At 39.7% G+C, this 19,878-nt stretch overlaps 1 protein-coding gene across 1 annotated transcript; it reads right to left on the bottom strand.

Annotated features, from left to right (window-relative positions):
* Positions 1–558: 558 nt before the first annotated feature.
* Positions 559–19,436, bottom strand: POMP (proteasome maturation protein). Its single transcript, NM_001257806.1, is given in 6 exon segments — positions 559–1,469; positions 7,232–7,325; positions 11,089–11,190; positions 15,117–15,177; positions 16,021–16,118; positions 19,355–19,436. Coding segments are annotated over 6 exon segments (426 nt in total). The 5' UTR covers positions 19,358–19,436; the 3' UTR covers positions 559–1,401.
* Positions 19,437–19,878: the final 442 nt, after the last annotated feature.

Here is a 19,878-nt window from a genome sequence, read left to right as displayed (position 1 = left end):
ACCTGTCTGGGCAATATATAGCGAGACTCCGTCTCTATAAAAGAATAAAAAATTAGCCGGGCGTGGAGGTACATCCCTGTACTCCCAGCTACTTGGGAGGCTGAAGTGGGAGAATTGCTTGAGCCTGGTCAGTCTCAGCTGCAGTGAACCATGATCTCGCCACTGTACTCCAGCCTGGGTGACAGTGAGACCTTCTCTCAAAAAAAAATTTCTTAAGTGTACTTGACTTTTCTCAAGGTTTGTCAACTTTAGCAACTACTGACATTTTGAACCAAATGATCTTGGTTGCAGAGTGCAAACTCTGTATGTAGATGGTTTTAGAATGTTCATAAGTAAGTCTTTTTAAAGACATAGAATGCTACTGTACAAATATAAACTGGGAGTTTTAAATTCATTTCCCTTTAGTGTCTTCAACTAGTTACAAGACCATAAATTGATGCTGATGTTCCATGCATTGTAGGATCTTTAGCTGTATTCCTGGCTTCTACCCACTAGATGCCAGTAGCAGCCCACCCCCAAAGTTGTGACTCCAAAAATGTCTCTCGACATTGCCAAATGTTTCAAATCAGTAATTTATCTAATCAAAGATGCTCCCAAGAAATTGATAATCAAAATATACTTTTAATTGTAAAAGACGACCCATTCACTAATGTTCTAAAAATGTAAATTTGTATATACCAACTTCATACAGAACATCTTATGGTATCTTGTAATATATAAATTAACAACAAGAAAAAATGAGTTTTACTTTTCTTGAACAGTGTTGCTTGGTAATTACATAATAAGTCTATGAAGTAAAAGTTTAACCTACATCTACCGGTTGCTTTAATTTTTCACTTAAAGACCAGACCAAAATCAAAACTTTAGAACTTCTACTTTTCAACCCTGAATCAAAGAATAGCTATAACCCTAAAATAGCACTGAGACAGTAAATGTTATTCTTATGCGTGTTAATGGACGATACTGATATATCTCATATTGTACTCAATTTGAAGAGTTGCCACTGAAATCAGTTAAAAATGTTTATTCTGAAAGATGCTACTACAAAGTTTACAGACTCAAATGCTTATGCTTATTCAAAACTAAGTTTACAGAAAACTTAGAAAACAGGTTGAATTGAAACCTGTAGATCATTTTATAATATTCATGAGCAACATTTTTTTTTAAAGACAAAGGCTATTGTTTTAATATAATTTAAGAGCTTTAACATGATCCCCCTTTAGTGCTTTTAATTGTCACATGGCTGTAAACCAAAGATGCCCCCAAATTTTAAATGATCACTGATGCTACTTGAGCAGAAATTCTCAGGTGTCAGTACTTTTAATGTTGTGTACATCAAATTACAGTACAAAGACGACTATAAACAAGATGCAGCCCTCAGTTTCCATGAACAGCACACTACTACAGTAAACCGAGTTTATATTCCACCATCAAGTGTGGCTCTCCCATGACTTCACTTTGTGATGGATCTGAAAGCAAACAAAAACAAACATTTTAAAAGACTCTCAAAAGAGATAAATTCAATGATTCCGCTTACATGAGAATCCAGAACAGTCAAAACTAACCTAAAGTTATAGAAAACAAACCAGTGATTGCCTGGGGCTGGAGTGGGGTGACTGACTGCAAAGGGACCAAGAGAACTTGTGAGGCAATGAAAATATTTTACTCCTTTATTTAAGAGACTTGGCTCTATGTTGATTAAAACTCACAGAACTGTTCACTTAAAAACAGATGTACTCTACTGTATGCCAATAATATCTCAAAATAGCAGATTTAAAAAGAAAAAAGATTGACAAAGTTTTCTTTTTTCAAAGTTCTTAAGTTTTCTAGTGGCTTCCCACATGACTGGAAACAATCTCTTAATTCACAAAAACGTTTTATCTGTATCATCTTCTGATTTGTTGTATACACACAAATGTAAGTAAGAATTCTTAAAAAAGAAAACCTTTAAAAATCGTCACTTTTATGTTTACAGATGAGTCAGACAAAAGTCTTATTTTAACCGTGTTTATACACCTAAAAGAACTTTTAAAATTATTACCAAGAGTAAGCTTCCTAAAGACAGAGCCTTTTTCTTTGTCCTCTACTCCTCAACATAGGACTAGAAACAGAATAAAAACCTAATGAACTAAATCATAAAATCACTTTGTAAGAATGAATAACCCTGCACATAATAATGACGGCTACCAAGAGGAACAAACAGTTCAGTGAAACCAATGTGGATGTTTCCTCACTGGATCTCCTAAGAGACTGGAGATTAATAAATTGCTGTGTATATAAAAGGCACTCAAAACCTCAACTTAAAAAAAAAGGCAATGCCAACTATTTTTTGACTATATATGTTAGTATTTGTAGAAAGACACGTAGAACAGTCTGGAAGGACAGACTAAACCAAACTAAAACAGTAGGTAATTAGGGAACAAGAAAAATGGGATTGAGGGTCATTACAGAAAATCTAAGTTTCAATGGTAATATTTCAAATTTTTGCACAAAGAATATACTCATTTATGTAACTAAACTTTCTTCCACACCATGCTTTTTAAAGCTTCTTTAATAAAATGCATTTATTAAATAAGTCACTTGCACCAAAAGACAGCACATCATGTAAGCAAGGCACTGGCGGGAGACGGGTTTTGCACCTGTTGTACCAAGAGCTCGCCATGAGACTCTGAGTGAGGACTGAGCCTCTGTGAGCTTCCATTTACTCATATTCCAGTTAGGGGATTAGAGTACATGAAAGTCCCCTTCCAGCATTAAGAAAAAGTACATTTTTGATTTTACTAGTGTCCTTATATGTCCCTCCTAATCTTGTAAAATGTACAGGATTAACTTGCCTAAGTACTTCACTGATAAGCAGGCAAAAACGCCATCATCTCCAATACTGTTATAGTCTTTACAAAGTATTTAGATTAACAAGCTACTCTCTGATTACAGACTTAACACTGTGTTTCGTGTCAAAGGTGGTAAGAATGTGGTCAACAAGACCTTTAACTATGGATCAAGCACCCTATCAGGTACTGGGAACACAACAGTTAACAAGAAAAAATCTCCAGCTCTCCTGACATGTATATTTAAGTTGGACATATAATAATTAAGAAAAATATCAGATAAGTGTTATGCAAAGAATTAATATAAGGTAGGGTGACAAAGCAGGGACTACTTTAGATTAGGTAGTTGATATGGTTTGGATATTTGTCCCCTCCAAATCTCACACTGAAATGTGATTCCCAGTGTTGAAGGCGGGCCCTGGAGAGAGGTAACTGGATCATGGCGTTGAATACCTCATGAATGGTTTAGCTCCACCCCCCTGGATAAGTGAGTTCTTGTTCTGAGTTCACACAAGTTCTGGTTGTTTAGCTGTGTGGCAGCCCCCTCTCACTCTCTTGCTCCTTCTTGCCATGTAATTCACTGGCTCCCCCTTTGTCTTCTGCCACGGTTGTAAGATTCCTGAGGCCCTTACCAGAAGCAGATAGAGCACTATGCTTCCTGTACAGCCTGAGGAACCATAAGCCAAATTAAATTTTCTTTATAAATTACCCAGCTTCAGGTATTTCTTTATAGCAATGCAAGAAGAGACTAACAGTAGTTAACAGAGGACTCTCTGAAAAAGTAATACTTAGGTTGGGATCTGAAAAATGAGGGTAAACTATTTGAAGAAGAAAGGAACAGCTAATTCAGGTCCCTAAGGTGAAGCCCTAAGTTATCCACATATTATGCAGTCACAGTTCCCGCAAGAAAAAAACTAGCCCAAATACAGTGGTCTCATTGTGATAAAAACCATCTACCTGGCCGGGCCTGGTGGCTCACGCCTGGAATCCCAGCACTTTGGGAGGCTGAGGTGGGTGGACTACCAGAGGTCAGGAGTTTGAGACCAGCCTGACCAAGATGGTGAAACCCTGCCTCTATTAAAATACAAAATTAGACAGGCGTGGTGGTGGGCACCTGCAATCCCAGCTACTTGGGAGGCTGAGGCAGGAGAATCGCTTGAACCTGGGAGGTTGGAGGTTGCAGTGAGTCAAGATCACGCCACTGCACTCCAGCCTGGGTGACAGAGCAAGACTCTTGTCTCAAAAAAAAAAAAAAAAAAAAATCATCTACCTTGCAAACAGGTGATTTTTCCTAATAGCTACCTTAGAGAGACACAAGGAATGAATTTTAAAAGATGCCCACAAGATAGCAAGTGGCTTATTTTTTATTTTTTTGAGACAGGGTCTCTCTCTGTCACCCAGGCTAGAGAGTACACTGGTATGATCACTGCTCACTGTGGCCTCAAATTCCTGGGCTCAAGTGATCCTCCTGCCTCAGACTCCCGAATACCTGGGACTACAGACACACACCACTATGCCCAATTAATTTTTAAAAACATTTCTGTAGAGACAGGGTCTCATCTTACCCAGGCTGGTCTCAAACTCCTCGGCTAAACTGATCCTCCCACCTCTGCCTCCCAAAGTGCTGGGATTATGGATGTGAGCCACCACACCTGCCCAGCTAGTGACCTTTTTTTTTTTTTGAGACGGAGTCTCACTCTGTCGCCCAAGCTGGAGGACAGTGGCGCGATCTCCGCTCACTGCAGGCTCCACCGCCTCCTGGGTTCACGCCATTCTCCTGCCTCCCAAAGTAGCTGGGACTACAGGCACCCGCCACCATGCCCGGCTAATTTTTTTGTATTTTTAGCAGAGACAGGGTTTCACTGTGTTCGCCAGGATGGTCTAGATCTCCTGACCTCATGATCCGCCCACCTCAGCCTCCCAAAGTGTTGGGATTACAAGCGTGAGCCACCGTGCCCGGCTGCTAGTGACCTTTTTAAACATGTAATTCCATCACATTAGATCCTTACTTAAAACTGCTCAATGGCCTTCTGCTGCATTCTGAAGAAATTCTAAACTTCTTTTCGTGGTCTGTAGGCCATGGTTCATTTGTTCCTTGCTTAGCTTTCTGATCTCAACCTTATTCTATTCTCTACTTTACTCAAAACATGTCAGCTATATGGGCCTTCTTAAAGTGCTGGGAGACAGTTCTCTATTGGTCTCTCCATTCTGCAAGCTGGGAGCAGACACACTAAACTGCCTTTGTTCTAGGCTATCTTTCCAAAATCGTTTCGCCTCAGAAGACAAAGAAGCACAGGACAGGCAGGTTGACTGCCAGTTGTAAGGCTGAGGTGGCCTGAACTTGGAGTTCCTTTCCTCTAACATAACACACTCAATGTACAAGGCATCACCTTACCCTCTTCTTAGCTGCCCCATAGGAAGCGGGGCTAAGGGAACCAAAAGAAATGCTGATACTGTGGCTACGCTACTGCTGTGAGTAAGAAACTCTCCTTTAGGAGTCTCTTGTCTTCTGCTAGCATTTGTGAATTCATGGCAGTTTAACAAGTTAGCTTGAAAGTAGAGTAACATCTCAAACTGTTCAGAGCTCTTCAGCTGTTCTCAGGTTACAGACCCTGCACATACTGATCTCTTCTGTCTGAAATATTCTCCCTCTACTTCTAGGTCAATGATTTCATGTTTCTTTCAGGAATCAACTTACGTGTTATATTCCCAGAGGTATGTGCCCTCCCAACCCAAAAACATCCTTTTTATTCCTAGAATTATCAAATTGTATATTTGTGTTAATGTGTTTATCTCCATTTGAAAGCACAGATATTTGTTTTGTTCACAGTTGTATATTCAGAGCCTAGCCCAGTGCCTGACACATAATATTTGACTGACTAGATAAATGTTCCTAAGTCCCTCTCCCTTTCTTTATACAGAATTACAGAAGCAGATTTTTAAATGAATGCTTTTATAACTAAAGACCTGAACTATGTCACCTTAGTAGTTTTAAATAAGGTCTAAGTTCAATGTAAAAGCTTAAGAATCCCAGCTTTTCCTGCATCGAAAATGCTCCCTCAGGGAAGATTCTCAAAGGAGGCTCACTAGACTTCTGTTATGTCCACAGCATTTCCTTACCGGACATCAGCAGCCAAGCAAAACTAATAAAACTTAATCCTGTTGGATATTTTTGTTTCTCCTGCACTGTTGGGGCATAGTGAGCAGAGGCAGCATTGGACAGGATTGTATTTATTTATCTTCCTCAGGACCAGAAAAAATAGAGGATGCTGCATGTATTGTTCTTACTTAAATTCATTTACAATTATTCAGGGAATTTTATTTAAAATAACAGATTTGGCCAGGTGCAATGGCTCACACCTGTAATCCCAGCACTTTGAGAGGCCAAGGCGGGCAGATCACAAGGTAAGGAGTTCAAGACCAGCCTGGCCAACATGGTGAAACCCCGTATCTACTAAAAATAAAAAAATTAGCCAGGTGTGGTGGTGGGCACCTGTAATCCCAGCTACTCGGGAGGCTGAGGCAGGAGAATTGCTTGAACCCGGGAGGCGGAGGTTGCAGTGAGCTGAGACCGCGCCACTGCACTCCAGCCAGGTGACAGTGCAAGACTCCATCTCAGAAAAAAAAAAAAAAAGACAGATTCCTCTTTCCTATTTATCACCTGTAAAAGTACAAAAACTACGTTTTCTGGGGGCTACTTTTTAAAGAAAGATTTATCTTCCTGTTGTTTACAATGCTAGTCATAAAAACTCTAAAATCAAACTGAACAAAAACACCACCAGTCACATCCCAACAATGTGAATTCTGTAATAATTATCACTGTTTAAGTTATCCTAGGAGTATTAAGACTGACGTATTACGCTTGAAGCTCAGGACATGAAGTGAATAACCACCATTACTAGACTGAAATGACTATATACCCTTAGAATTTCAAAAATAATTTTCCCTTTTTTTCTTTTTAAGACGGAGTCTTGCTCTGTCACCCAGGCTGGAGTGCATGACACGATCTCGGTTCACTGCAACCTCAGCCTCCCAAGTATCTGGGATTACAGGTGCCTGCCACCATGCCCGGCTAATTTTTATATTTTTAGTAGAGAAGGGTTTCACCATGTTGGCCAGGCTGGTCTCAAACACCTGACCTTAGGTGATCTGCCCACCCCGGCCTCCCAAAGTGCTGGAGTGCTGGGATTATGCATGAGCCACCGCACCCAGCAAATCTTCACTTTCAAAAACAGTTGAAGAATAGTTACTACCATTAGATTTTTATCTTAATGCAATGAAAAAACAAAGTTAACCCAATCAGCTGTAAGTTCCATGAGGACAAGAATTTTGCCTATTCTTTTTGCAGTTGTTTGCCTTTTAAATTACAACGGCTCCATAAAAAGGTGCTGAATGACACTTACCATTAAGAATATCCTCAAATCCAATAGTCTCATCATTACCCCTCAAAATATCCAATGAAAGATTTGAGCTTGAAAGAAATGGAAGACGCTGAACCTTTGGGGAAAAGTATGAAGGGACAAGATTAGAAAAAATTAGGGGAAAATGACAGAATACATAGTGTAATTTCATGTTCTTTATTCTTTGTTTGAAATTTCACAAAACCAAATAAAAGATGAATTTAACAAGGGGAAAAAAACACTAGTTCATATTTTAGACACAAACTAAGTTGTAAAGACACTGAAATTATACTTTTCATTAACACTTAATAATCCTACCCCTGGTATGCATGTATTTTGAGGCTTTGCTTCTACTCAGGAAAACTACGGCACATACCATGTGATGAAATGCAAAATCCCAGAGCTTAACATCACGCCTCATTCCTGATATATGTGGGATGATCAAATTCCTGAAGAAAAGTCCAACTCAATAGGTTGCCTAGGCTGGTCTCAAACTCCTGGGCTATAGTGATCCTCCCACTAAAACTGGGATTACAGGTCCATGTCACCAAACCAGCTAATACAGATAATTTTAGATATTGCCAAAGACTACCAAAATAGGTGGTCTTTGACTAAATGATATTAGCATTTTAAAAATAATCACACCTTTAGAATCTAAGAGGGCAGTTTCTCACATTTCTCCCCCCTCCACAAAATGTATCCAGACTAAATATATTATTTTCAATTACTAATGTCCTATAGAGATATTTAAAATCTTTATAGTGTGGAAAAATTTCTCTAGATTGTCAAACCTAAAAAAAAAAAAAGGAAGTGGGAGGAAAGAGGAGGAAGAGGAAGAAACAAAAATAGGAACCTGTAAATTAAACCAGACAGCAAGGGGTCTTGTAGTTAGATCAGAGGTACAGTCCTAAGAATGCATCAAAAGCAGGGAGGAGCAGGCAGCTGTCATACATCTTGACAATCCAAAACTGCGAAAGTATAGAGATAAGAAAAAAAAAAAATTCTGGGCAAAGATATTTAGACCAAATCGTATTAAAAACTTAAGTCCAAAATTTGAGCAATCTGTAGTTGAAATCTGAGTAAGAGGAAAATAAAAAGGGAAGCTAACAATTTTGTGCCAAACGTAATTTCATTTAACCTTCAGAATAATCCTGTGCTACTCTTACTGTTCTCCTTATTTCGCATTAAATTAAAAAATCTGAGGTTCAGAAAGTTCTCCAACTTACTCAAGTTCTTAAGACTAGTAGATGGATAAGCCAAGATTCAGCCTTAGGTTGCTCTGACTTAAAACCATGCTTTTTAAGAGCTTTATCTTTGGAAAACAAGTAGCTTCCAGAATGACTTAGCTAAATACAATTGATGGCATTAGCGGAATTTATCTTATTATTATTTTTTTTGGAGATGGAGTTTTGCTCTTGTCGCCCAGGCTGGAGTGCAATGGTGTGATTCTGGCTCACTGCAACCTCTGCCTCCTGGGTTCAAGCAATTCTCCTGCTTCAGCCTCCCGAGTAGCTGGGATTACGGGTGTGTGCCACTACGCCCAGCTGATTTTTGTACTTTTAGTAGAGATGGGGTTTCAACATGTTGATCAGGCTGGTCTCAAACTCTTGACCTCAGGTGATCCACCCTGCCTCGGCCTCCCAAAGTGCTGGGATTACAGGCATGAGCCAGCCACCCCCCATGGCCAACAGAATTTATTGAAAAAGACAATTTAGCTCGGTCAGAGAAAGGAATCCACACCAGTAGGAGAAATGTGTGCAAATGCCTAACAGTGAAAGAACCTAATGAATTAGGAAACTGCAAGTTGTTTAAGAGGATATGAAGTGTGGTGGGAAGCAAGAAGCCAATTCATGGACAGAGCCACACTAAGGCGCTGGGTTTTATTTTTACTTTGAGGGTAAAGTGAGGAGAGTGACATAATCGAATCTGTGTTTTACAAAGATTATTCTGACTAGAGTGTTAACAAGGATTGGAGGGGCAGCAGGGATGAGTGCTGCAGTAATCCAGATGAAGTCTGGCAGTGGCAAGAACTAACGTAGTAGCAATGGTGGGGAGAGCAAGTAATAAACTGAATGAACGATTTCGGGGAACAGGGGAGGAGGTTAGGATGGGTGCCAGGTGACATAACCAAGGCTAATTATCCAATTTCTGCCTTAGGCAGAACCTATTCATACGGGATAAGGAGTATGTGGGGGATTATGAGTTATTCTGTACTTGTCCATGTAAAACTGGAGATGCCTGTGGGACTTCCAATTGGAAAAGTTTATAGGTTTATAGCTCATGAAAATTGTAACTTTGGGGTCATCAACATATTTTATGTTTTGAGATGGAGTCTCACTCTGTCACGCAGGCTGGAGTGCAGTGGCACGATCTCAGCTCACTGCAACCTCCAACTCCCGGGCTCAAATGATCCTCCCACCTCAGCCGCCTGAGCAGCTGGGACTATAGGTGTGCACCACCACGGCTGGCACATTTGTTCTATTTTTTTTTGTAGAGATGGGGTTTCGCCATGTTGCCCAGGCTGGTCTTGAAGGCCTGAGCTCGAGCAGTCCTCCTACCTTGGCCTCCCAAAGTGCTGGGATCACAGGCTTGAGGCACCAGGCCCAGCTGGAATCATCAACATATAATTGATAACTAAAGCCACAAGTAGGAAACAGGGTGAGGAAAGGACTAGAGATGGGGCACTAACAAAACTGGCATTTTAGGAAACAGACAAAACAAATGGAACCTACACAGAGACACCTGAGAATAAGGATTCAGAAAGAAGGACATCAGGAAAGCGTGGTGTTCTAAAAGCCAAGGAGGTGGGAGGATAGCTTGAGGCCAGGAGTTTAAGACCAGCCTAGGAAACGTAGCAAGAGCTACAAATAATAATAATAATAATGTTAAAAACTAGCCAGGCAAGGTAGCACATGACTGTAGTCCCTGCTACTCAGGAGACTGAGGCAAGAGGATTGCTTGAGCCCAGCAGTTCGAGGCTGCAGTGAGCTATGATCATACCACTGCAGTCCAGCCTGGATGACAGAATGAGACCGTCTCAAAAAAATAAATACAAAGTAAAAAAGTAAAAGCCAAGGGAAAGAGGAAGAAGCCACTATTAGTGTCAAATGCTACAGGGAGATCAAGGAAAGTGAAGGTAAAAATGTCCACATTGTTCAGGAGCAGCTTCATTGGTGTCATGGGAGACAGAAATAGTGGGTTAAATAAACAGGAGGGAAAGGAGTACAGAAAGCAAATGTAGACAACTTTTCAAGAAGCAAAAGCACACTCAATGAGAGACAAGTTACTATAAAGGAATTTGAAATTGATACAATTTTTTTTTTGTTTTAAAAGACAACAAAGGTTAAAATGCTACTGCTGAGACAGGGCAAGCAGAGAGAGGTTGAAGATACTAGCTTTAGAAAGGATCACTGATAAAGGGATTTTCCTGAAGTAATGTAACAGGATATTATCCAAAGCACAGGTAGGAGGGCAGTTCTTAAACTGGAAGGATATTTTCCAAGTACTTGTTCCTTAGCAACAGTTATATCCAACTATATACAAATTGTATACTTGACACCTCCACTTGGATATTCTTACAGGGATCTCAAATTCAATGTAATCCCTTAAAAAAAAAAAAAAAACAGAAAAACATGAAAGCAGATGCAGTTAGTTTTCAGACACCAAGCCTGTAATTTGAAGTTTTCCATTTAATAACTTCTTTTTTCCCTCTATGAAGTAGAAATCAAGGCCATATCCTAAAAAGGGAGAGGGAAGTAGAATAGGATGTAAGGTAGACAAGGTATAAATAGCTGTTATGAAAACAGAAGAGTCCTCATGAATGATATTGACACATATGTAACAGAGATCCATTAACTCACCTGCTGCACTGCCTTGAATTCCATCTGTAATTTTAGTGGAGCAAATAGACCCTGAATGTTTCTCAGTGTGGAAAAATTCATTTTATCTTGGTTGAGCTGGAACTACAAAAGACAATGTAATTTTAAACATTACACTCAATACTCTGCTTTCAAAACAATTAGCAAGTGGCATATATATAACATAATAGTTAGATGAAGAATTTTAATATCCATACCTGTAATAAAAACTAAGTATTTTTAGTATTTTTTCTGATAAAGTTTAGACCACATATGTCTATATTTTATTTAGCATGCAGGTGTACTTTTACGAGTGTAAAATTACTACCATAATTCCAAATTTATAAATGTAATAAATTAAGGAATGTGTCTCCTATTTCAAAAGTACATTTACAATACATAATCATATTTTAGTGCTTTTGATTAAAAGTACTGCAAAACTAGCAAAGGCATAATTTGAGATCCAGAAAATGTCACATGCACTGACAAAAATAGTTAACTTCTAAGTGTGAAGGTATATATTTAAAAGAATTCAGCAAAAGAAATAATCCAACCACTAAATCATCCCGTTAATTAAACTATAAACTCCACTTATTTTTGGCATTCGCCTCGGGGAAAAACAAACATCTCTCAAAAGTTTATTCAATTTGTATTGGGTAATAGTAATTTTTTTTCCTGGAATCATACTTTTACTACGTACTGATATTACATTTAGGGAACTTTGACTATAACTTAATGTATTTCAGGCAAAATGAATCAACTTGACTCATGGATTCTAAAACAGTTTCCAAAAATGGCTCCTAAGGATAGTGAATGTGATATGCAAAACAGACTGTAACAAAGATTTGTCTGAGCTAAGGTGATTATAATGAGGTAAAGTCACTTCTTGTCATTATTTTTTATTACATGCTACTCTCTTGATAACATTGTCTTCTAACAGTAATAAAAAAGGTAATTTTAATCAAAAATATATTGAGAGATTAGCACCTACTTGGGATATGACGATGAAGTTTGAAAGTAAGGTGACTATCAAAATGCTTTTTAATTACTTTAGCTTGACATAGCAAATTTTGACAGATGGTCCTTAGGGAGAACCTGCAGTATTTTATTATGGGTATATGATCTGAAGTTCTAAGTGAAGGGTTTGCTTCAAATATTGGTCTATCCTCATAATACAATTTTATTTTAAGAGACAGGTCTTGCTATGTGGCTGGAGCGCAGTGGCTATTCACAGGCACGATCATAGAGCACTACAGCCTGGAATTACCAGGCCCAAGCAATCCTCTGCCTCAGCCTCCCACGCAGCTGGGACTACAGGCACACCCCACCACACCCAGCAGTAAATGTAATTTTATGTATAAAAATTCAAAATTCAATGTATGTAAATTTTGATGAATACAGCCATCTTGTAATGTGATATTAATACTATAATTATCAATCAACATGTTAAGTTAGCAACCGTGTGCAAAATTAGGCTCTGTGGCAACACACAACACAACAAAACTGAACAGTCTACCTTGGAGAAGACTATAATCCAGTTTGGAAGACATGATGTATAGATCAGGGCTTCTCAACCCTCCACACTACTGATTTCTTGGGCCAGATAATTCTTCACTGTGGCGGGCTGTCCTGGGCACTGTAGGATGTTTGACAGCATCCCTGGCCCCTACCCAATAGATGCCAGTATTACATCTCCCCACCCCCACCGCACCACTGGTGACAACCTAAAATGTCCTCAGACTTTGCCAACTGTTCCCTCTTGGGGGCAGGAGGACGATCCTCCCCTAGTTGAGAACCACTGGTACAAAAGATGATGGTCATCTTCCCTTACTATCACCACTCAAGCTCCCAATCATGCAGAGCTACTAGAGGCCAGCAATATGCCAAGGATGGGCTATTACTAACTCCAGATGAGAAAACTAAGGCTTAAAGAAAATCAAGCAATATGCCCCAAGTTTACTTAGCAAAGTGGAATGCCCAAATAGTTCCACTACACAATCCATGCTAAAGGATTTATAATAGTAAGTGTCACATAAAGAGTGAGACTGCCATTAGCTGGCTAAATGATTAAAGAAGAGACACAGTAGATATAAGTCAAGTCTCAAAAAGATCTCTGAAGAATCTCTAGATTCTTCACAGTTCCGGCCAGTCTCACTCAGATTTGTCAGTTTCTCTTAACATGTACTGCTTAGAACTAAAGCAATATTCCAAATCTAATAGCCAGACTAATATACAGGAAAATAAAATAATCTCCCTTGATTTGAGCCCCATCTTATTAACAAAGCCCAAGACTGCATTAACCTTTCTTTTTAGTAACTAATGTAATCTACTGGCTTATACTGAGTATACAGCCAATTAAAATAGTCAAGTTTTACACAGCAAGTCACTTTACCCTGCCCAAAGGTGTAGAATTCATTTTTCGAATCCAAATGCAGAACTTCACACTCACCTCTATAAATGTTTTTCTTAAATTTTGGTCTAGACTTTGGTCTATTTTATCATCATGATATAGTTCAATTATTCACCAGAATGAACTATCCTTCTCAACCTTTTTTCCAAAAACCTGATATACATTCTTTCTTTGGTTGCCCACAAGTCCTTGAAAAATACTTATCCCTCCTATGTGTCCATCTGAGTACCTAAGATGTAGACAGAGGCCAAAAAGCCCTATCGAAATATTCCCTCCAAACTGACTATTCTTTAACCACTGTTCTCTGGGTAGTTATCGACCTCATATATTTTACCCCACACTACTTTCACTAGGTTCATAATCCACCATATAATCCTCAATCTTATCCCTTGTCAGGTAATTTGATCCCTTGACTGACCTATATGGCAATTTAGTAAAAGAATGAACTAAAATTAATTTGCGGAGTTCATTCAGATGCTGACGATCACCGCTTAAACTTTATTAAATGCTCACAGCTCACTCAACAGTCCACGTAAGAAATGGTTTCAGCAATCAGTGTTATCACAGACAATCTTATTTTTCAGTAAGATCCTTTATACAAAAGTGGAATATGTATCCATCTACAAGCAATGATCATTTCTCCCATTAGTTCTCAAAGATGATCAACTGTGCTTTTATAATCATACTTACATACTTTTAAGTATACTCTGGGTTGTCAACTTCTGCACCTGAAACATGGATTCACTTAAAGCGACTAGGAACTTTTTTATTTTTCTCATCTAATTTGAACTTCAATTTCACAATTACATTTTGTTCTACTCTTTCTTATAGGAAGATCTATCGTCTTATTAGAAAGTAAAAGAAACAAACAAACAAAAAATACAGACCAGTTTTCTGTTACCTAATGACTGCATCACCTTCCCCAAGTAGTCAGAAACTTTTTTCTTCTTCCTCTAAATGTTTATTTAAGAATCCATTAACTTGTGTTTTGGACATGTATACATGCTATCCTCTCTTTAGGAGTAAACTTTCTGATCTAAAACTCTTCAAAAGTCCCTCCTCTTCTATAACGCCTTCCAAAAAAGCCCTCAGCACAGGTGACTGTCCCATGCTTGGTCTTCTCTAGCATTTTACGAAGTCTTCTCCTACCCACTGCTTGTCTTCCTCATTAAATTTTAAGTTATTTAAGGATGGGGATTACGTCATATTCATCGAAGTACCTACTGTGCCTAGTGGCTGTGTCCTACAATAACTCGGAAATGCAGGACTTGAGAAAGAGGTCAAAACTAGAGACATGAACTTGGAAGTAAAGAGCAAAAATGGCAGGAAAAAATATAAAAGAAACAGCATTATTAAAAGAGAACATTCCTGTGAGAGGAATGGAGAAGTGGATCACCCTTTGGAGATATACATTAAAAAGGCAGGGAAGGATGCATAGCAAGGGAGCTTCAGAAGAGCAGTATAATTTTTAAGTCTATCCTACAAGGGGTTTGAAAATAAGGCCCCATATTCTTCATGGGCAAATCCTCAGTACCAAAATTGCTTTAATAAAATGAAACCAATATTACTAAAAGTATTTATCTATTGGAAGATAAAAATAAGGACACAATAATATACTTACATTTTTTTCTGATAATTCAAGAGGATGACTAGGCAAAAGTTCATTTTTCACACAAGAAAAACTGAAAGGAAATTAAAAAAAAAAAAATTTAAAGGAGATTAAATATCACTCAATACCCACAGCTCAAAATCGTATCTATAAAGGGATGGCATGAGAGAGTTTTTTGGGGTAACAAAACTGTTCTGTATCTTGACTGTGGTGACAGTCATACAAATTGATAAATGTGCTAAAAATTCATAGACCCATACACCAAAAGGAAAAAAAAAAAGTACTATATGATAATTTAAGAATGTATCCATTATAGACATTGGTGGTCAAGACTTCAATCACTAGGGAAAACTTGCCAAAATCTGGTGCTACATCTAGAAGAAATTTAATGAATGTATGTTTATTCCTCAAAATAAGATAATAGACTATTATTAGGCCTATTTTATCTATAAGGACACTGAGGCATTAACTATGTGATTTGTCCAAAGGCACACATCTAGTAAATAGTAGAGTCAGGATCCAAACCCAGGCCGACTGAATCCAGAGTTTAATCTCTCAACTGCTATGTTCTAGCGCCTCCCAAAGAAAAGCGAATTACTCTAATAGTTAAGACAAGAAGGCAAATGGCTAAGTTGTCAGTAGTAAAAAAATAAATAAAAAGAATCCTACCAATTCATGCTCATGGGCACCACTGTCTAGGAGGATGCCCTACGTTGAGAACCTACTACTTTGATGAGATACTTCTTCCACTACAGAAAATATCTGAGCCTCTTCCCCTCTGCACCCCACGTAAGGTATATTACTTGCCATCTGCCAACTAAATACACATGTATAGCCTATCGAAATACTTAAAGAATATTGTGAAAAATAATTCACAGAAACATAACAAAATCAAAGTCGTAATTCCCCCATATACCCTTTCCGAAGAAGATCATGACTTTCAAAAGGTCCACTTGCTGAAAGTTCAGTAACTGGAATACTGTCCTTGAGCTCAGATCCAAGTCCCCTGGCATTCTACAACACAAATAAAAAACATTATTAAATAGAAAAAAATTTAAACACACACCTAAGCAGCTATGTCAAAAATATTGTTTAAGTAGGAGACAGAAAAATAAGAGTCCCTCAAAGAGTCCACAGACTAGACAATTACAGCAAGCCTTAATCATTATGATATGATAGAGACACACATGGTATAATGAAATAACAAATGTAAGAGTGGGAAGGATTCCCGAGGTGATCTCTGAATGCTGTCAGTTTGAAAGGCATTCCAGGAAAAAATAACATGAATAAAGCTATGAAAATATAAATGAACAAGCTTCAGGTAGTTTGAGATGACTGGCTAAATGTATGTTTCCAGTGAGGCAGAAGTAAAGGCTGATGAAATACAAAAGTGCAATGTCTTACATGCAAAGAAATGTGGGTTTTATTCCGAAACCGACAGCCTCTGAAAGGTTATGGCATGACTGAATTTGTTTCCACTGGAAAAACCTCTCCCTTAGGTTAGAGTGTTTAACACAGAATAAAAAAGTTGAGGACAGCATCCTCAGGAACACTATTCCTTGAGGACAAGAAAGAACAACAAAGAAATGGGATTAACAGACAGGATGGCTAAACAAAAGTAGTCAGAGAAGCTGGGAAAAACAGGGAATTTCAGAAAATGTTTGGTTTCTATATGAAGATGGCACTACCTATAAAAATTATGTGTATCTAATCAGGATAGTATAAAACAAAACAAAAAAGACAGTGCATTTGGTATGGCGTATTATTACCCTACACTCCTGTGAAATGCACAATCACCAGATATTTATTAGCCGTCTATTATGTGTCAGGTACTCCGCTAGATACTGAAGATACATGTCTACCTCCCAGGGCTTCATCTTATGAAGATACATTAAACAAGCAAAGAAAAACATGGTGTTACAACAGGCAAAGCACGAGATGCTAACTTTATTTATTTATTTACTTTTTCAGATAGGGTCTTGCTCTGTCGTCCAGGCTGGAATACAGTCGAACAATCACGGCTAACTGCAGCCTAGACTTCCCGGGCTCAAGCAATCCTCCTGCCTCAGCCTCTCAAGTAGCTGGGACTACAAGCATGCAACACCACGCCTGGCTAATTTTTTTATTTTTTGTGGAGATAAGGTCTCAACTATGCTGGCCAGGCTAGTCTCGAACTCCTGTGCTCAAGCGATCTTCCTGCCTCAGCACCCCGCGAAGTGCCGGAATTACAGGTGTCAGCTGCCATGCATGGCCCAAGATGCTAACTTGAAATCACTTGTTGCTCAAGTCCAATATCCCTACGATTCTGCAGAAAAATGTAAAACAGCTACAAGTAGTTTAGTATCAAATTTTATATTATTCTAGGAGAAAATATTGTGAGAAGTCAGCTTTGAACTATTTCTTAATTCGTTTGTATATCTGATTTGGTCAGGTATTTTATCCTTTTCAGGGTTTCTTCATTATACCACTCTTGCCTAGCCTATCACGCAAGGATAACTTCAACAGCATTCTACTGGGTCTTGCTGCCTTTAGACTCACCCATTTTCCAGTTCTGCATATCAAGGTTTTCCTCAAGCACAAAACCTCCTCCAACAAAACTGCTATAAAATTTTTGTTGGTTCATCAATGTGTGAAGCACAAAGTTCAGACTCCTTAGCCTGGACCTAAAGAACCTGCATAATTGGTTCCAACTCCCCTACATACAAGAAGCCATGGTGGACGAGAAAAAGAATCTGGACTCCAGTGTGGACTGTCACTAACCTACTTTGTGACTGCCAGCAAAGCACCAACCTCTCTGGCCTTGTTTACTCATCTACACCAAGGAGCTGAACTCCTACCAGGACTACACATGCTCCTTGATTTATGATGGGGTTAATTCCCAATAAACCTATCTTAAATGGAAAATATCAAAAGTCAAAAACACATTTAACACACCCAACCTACTAAATATCAGGCTTTAGCCTAGCCTACCTTAAACGTGCTCAGAACACTTACACTAGCCTACAGTTGGCCAAAATCATCTAACACAAAGCCTACTTTATTAAAAAGTATTGGGTTATTTCACGTAATTTATTGAATACTGTACTGAAAGTGAAAAACCGAATGGCTGCATGGGTACTCAAATATGGCCTCTACTGACTGTGTATGGATTTCACACCATCATAAAGTCAGAAGACTGTTGAACCACCACAGGTTGGGGACCTTCAGCAGAGCTGTGTGATTGTTGCTTTTCAAAGGTATCTTCTATTACTTCCCTATATGAACATTCTCCTCCTTCTGGACTGCTTTATTGTAAAGTGACAGAAAATTTCAATGCACAAAGAAAACGTGAATTCTGACTTCTGGATTATCGTCATTTTTTCCAATTTCCTTCTGTAAAATATCAGGATTAGTGCTCACCGTTTCTAATAAAGGAAGGAGCCGAGAAAGGCAAATCTACGAAAACCTAACTATTAGTTACATTTGAGAGTGCCTATAAAACTTTTTAAACAATGATTAGCAGTATTTACCAACAGAAACTTTCTAGATTTGGATGGATGGCCTACCAGCAGTACCGGTATCAGAGTCTGTGGCAATGGTGACTCAGTATTCTTCTCAAATATTACAAATTCTAAGTTAAAAAGAAAGAGAAAGTGGTGGGGAGGACAGGGAGGGAGGAGATGTACTAACAATAATGACAAACGTAGAATAGCAACTGTCTGGTTTTTTCCCCCTCTAACACCTAGCACACTACAAGCTCTCAAAAAAGTTTGTAGAGCAAAGCTGCGTTACACAAATGCGACCTATAGTTGTGGGTTGGTTACCAGGCAGTTACAAGGGCGGGAACTGGGGGAGATGAGGAGTCTGAGGACTCTGGGCTCTCAGAGGTTACCCCTCAAGGAAAGGGTCGGCGGCGCCACCCCACAGAACGTTGCACTTTCGCGGCTGCCTTTTCCACATCTGCGCCAAGTAAGGGGAGGAGGTCTGGGCCTGCTGGGGTCTAAGGGATGGAAGGGCGCAAACCGAGCTAAGAGGAGCAGGATGAAGCCGAACCGCTGCTAGTGGGACCAGTGCCGCAGCCGGGTCCCAGCGACAGTCACGACCCACCCAAACCCCGTGACTCGACAGATTATGGCGCCCCAGGGCCGGCCTCAGCCCCACGCTGCCGCCGCCGCCGCCACCCGGGGAGGGGTTGGGAGGCTACTGCCTGTTTCTGCCGAGCTACAGTCCCGAGCCCGCGTGGAACTCCGGCCGCCCGGGTACCCACTCACCATCTTCAGCAGCTCTGCGAACAGCCTCTCTGCCCAGTTACCGTCAGTCGACCCCGCGGCTCACTTCCGTTTCCGAGGGCTGCCCCCCCACATCCGCCGGAAGTGCGTCCGTCCGGGCGAGGAAGGAAGGAGGGCGCGGGACGCTGGAGGGAGCTGCGCGGGGCCGAGGCTCCCACGCTTGCAATCCCCAGGGACGGAGGGCCAAGGGCGCAGTAAGGGTGTGGGCTGGGAGGAGGGAGGGGTCGGGACGAGACGTGCCTGAGGGGAGGGAAGACACGGACTCTGGTTTATTAATAAACATCTACCGTCTGTACGGCATTTTAAGATGTGCAGTGTGCTTTTTGTAGGTACATCGCCTTATTTAACACAAAATCTCTCTGAGGTGGCTATTACATTTCACAGAAGGGTAAACGAGGCATAGGTGATTTGAGTGATTTGCTTGAGATCGTTCGGCTAATGAAGCAAAATTGGGACACAAGGCTTTTGTCATTTTTTAAATACGTATTATTCTGGTATGTTCCGAA

The sequence above is a fragment of the Macaca mulatta genome, chromosome 17 (genome assembly GCF_049350105.2).
Source record: "Macaca mulatta isolate MMU2019108-1 chromosome 17, T2T-MMU8v2.0, whole genome shotgun sequence".
NCBI classification, from domain to species: Eukaryota; Metazoa; Chordata; class Mammalia; order Primates; family Cercopithecidae; genus Macaca; species Macaca mulatta.
The sequence above is the reverse complement of the archived record's forward strand: the minus strand, read 5'-3'. Positions and strand labels throughout refer to the sequence as shown.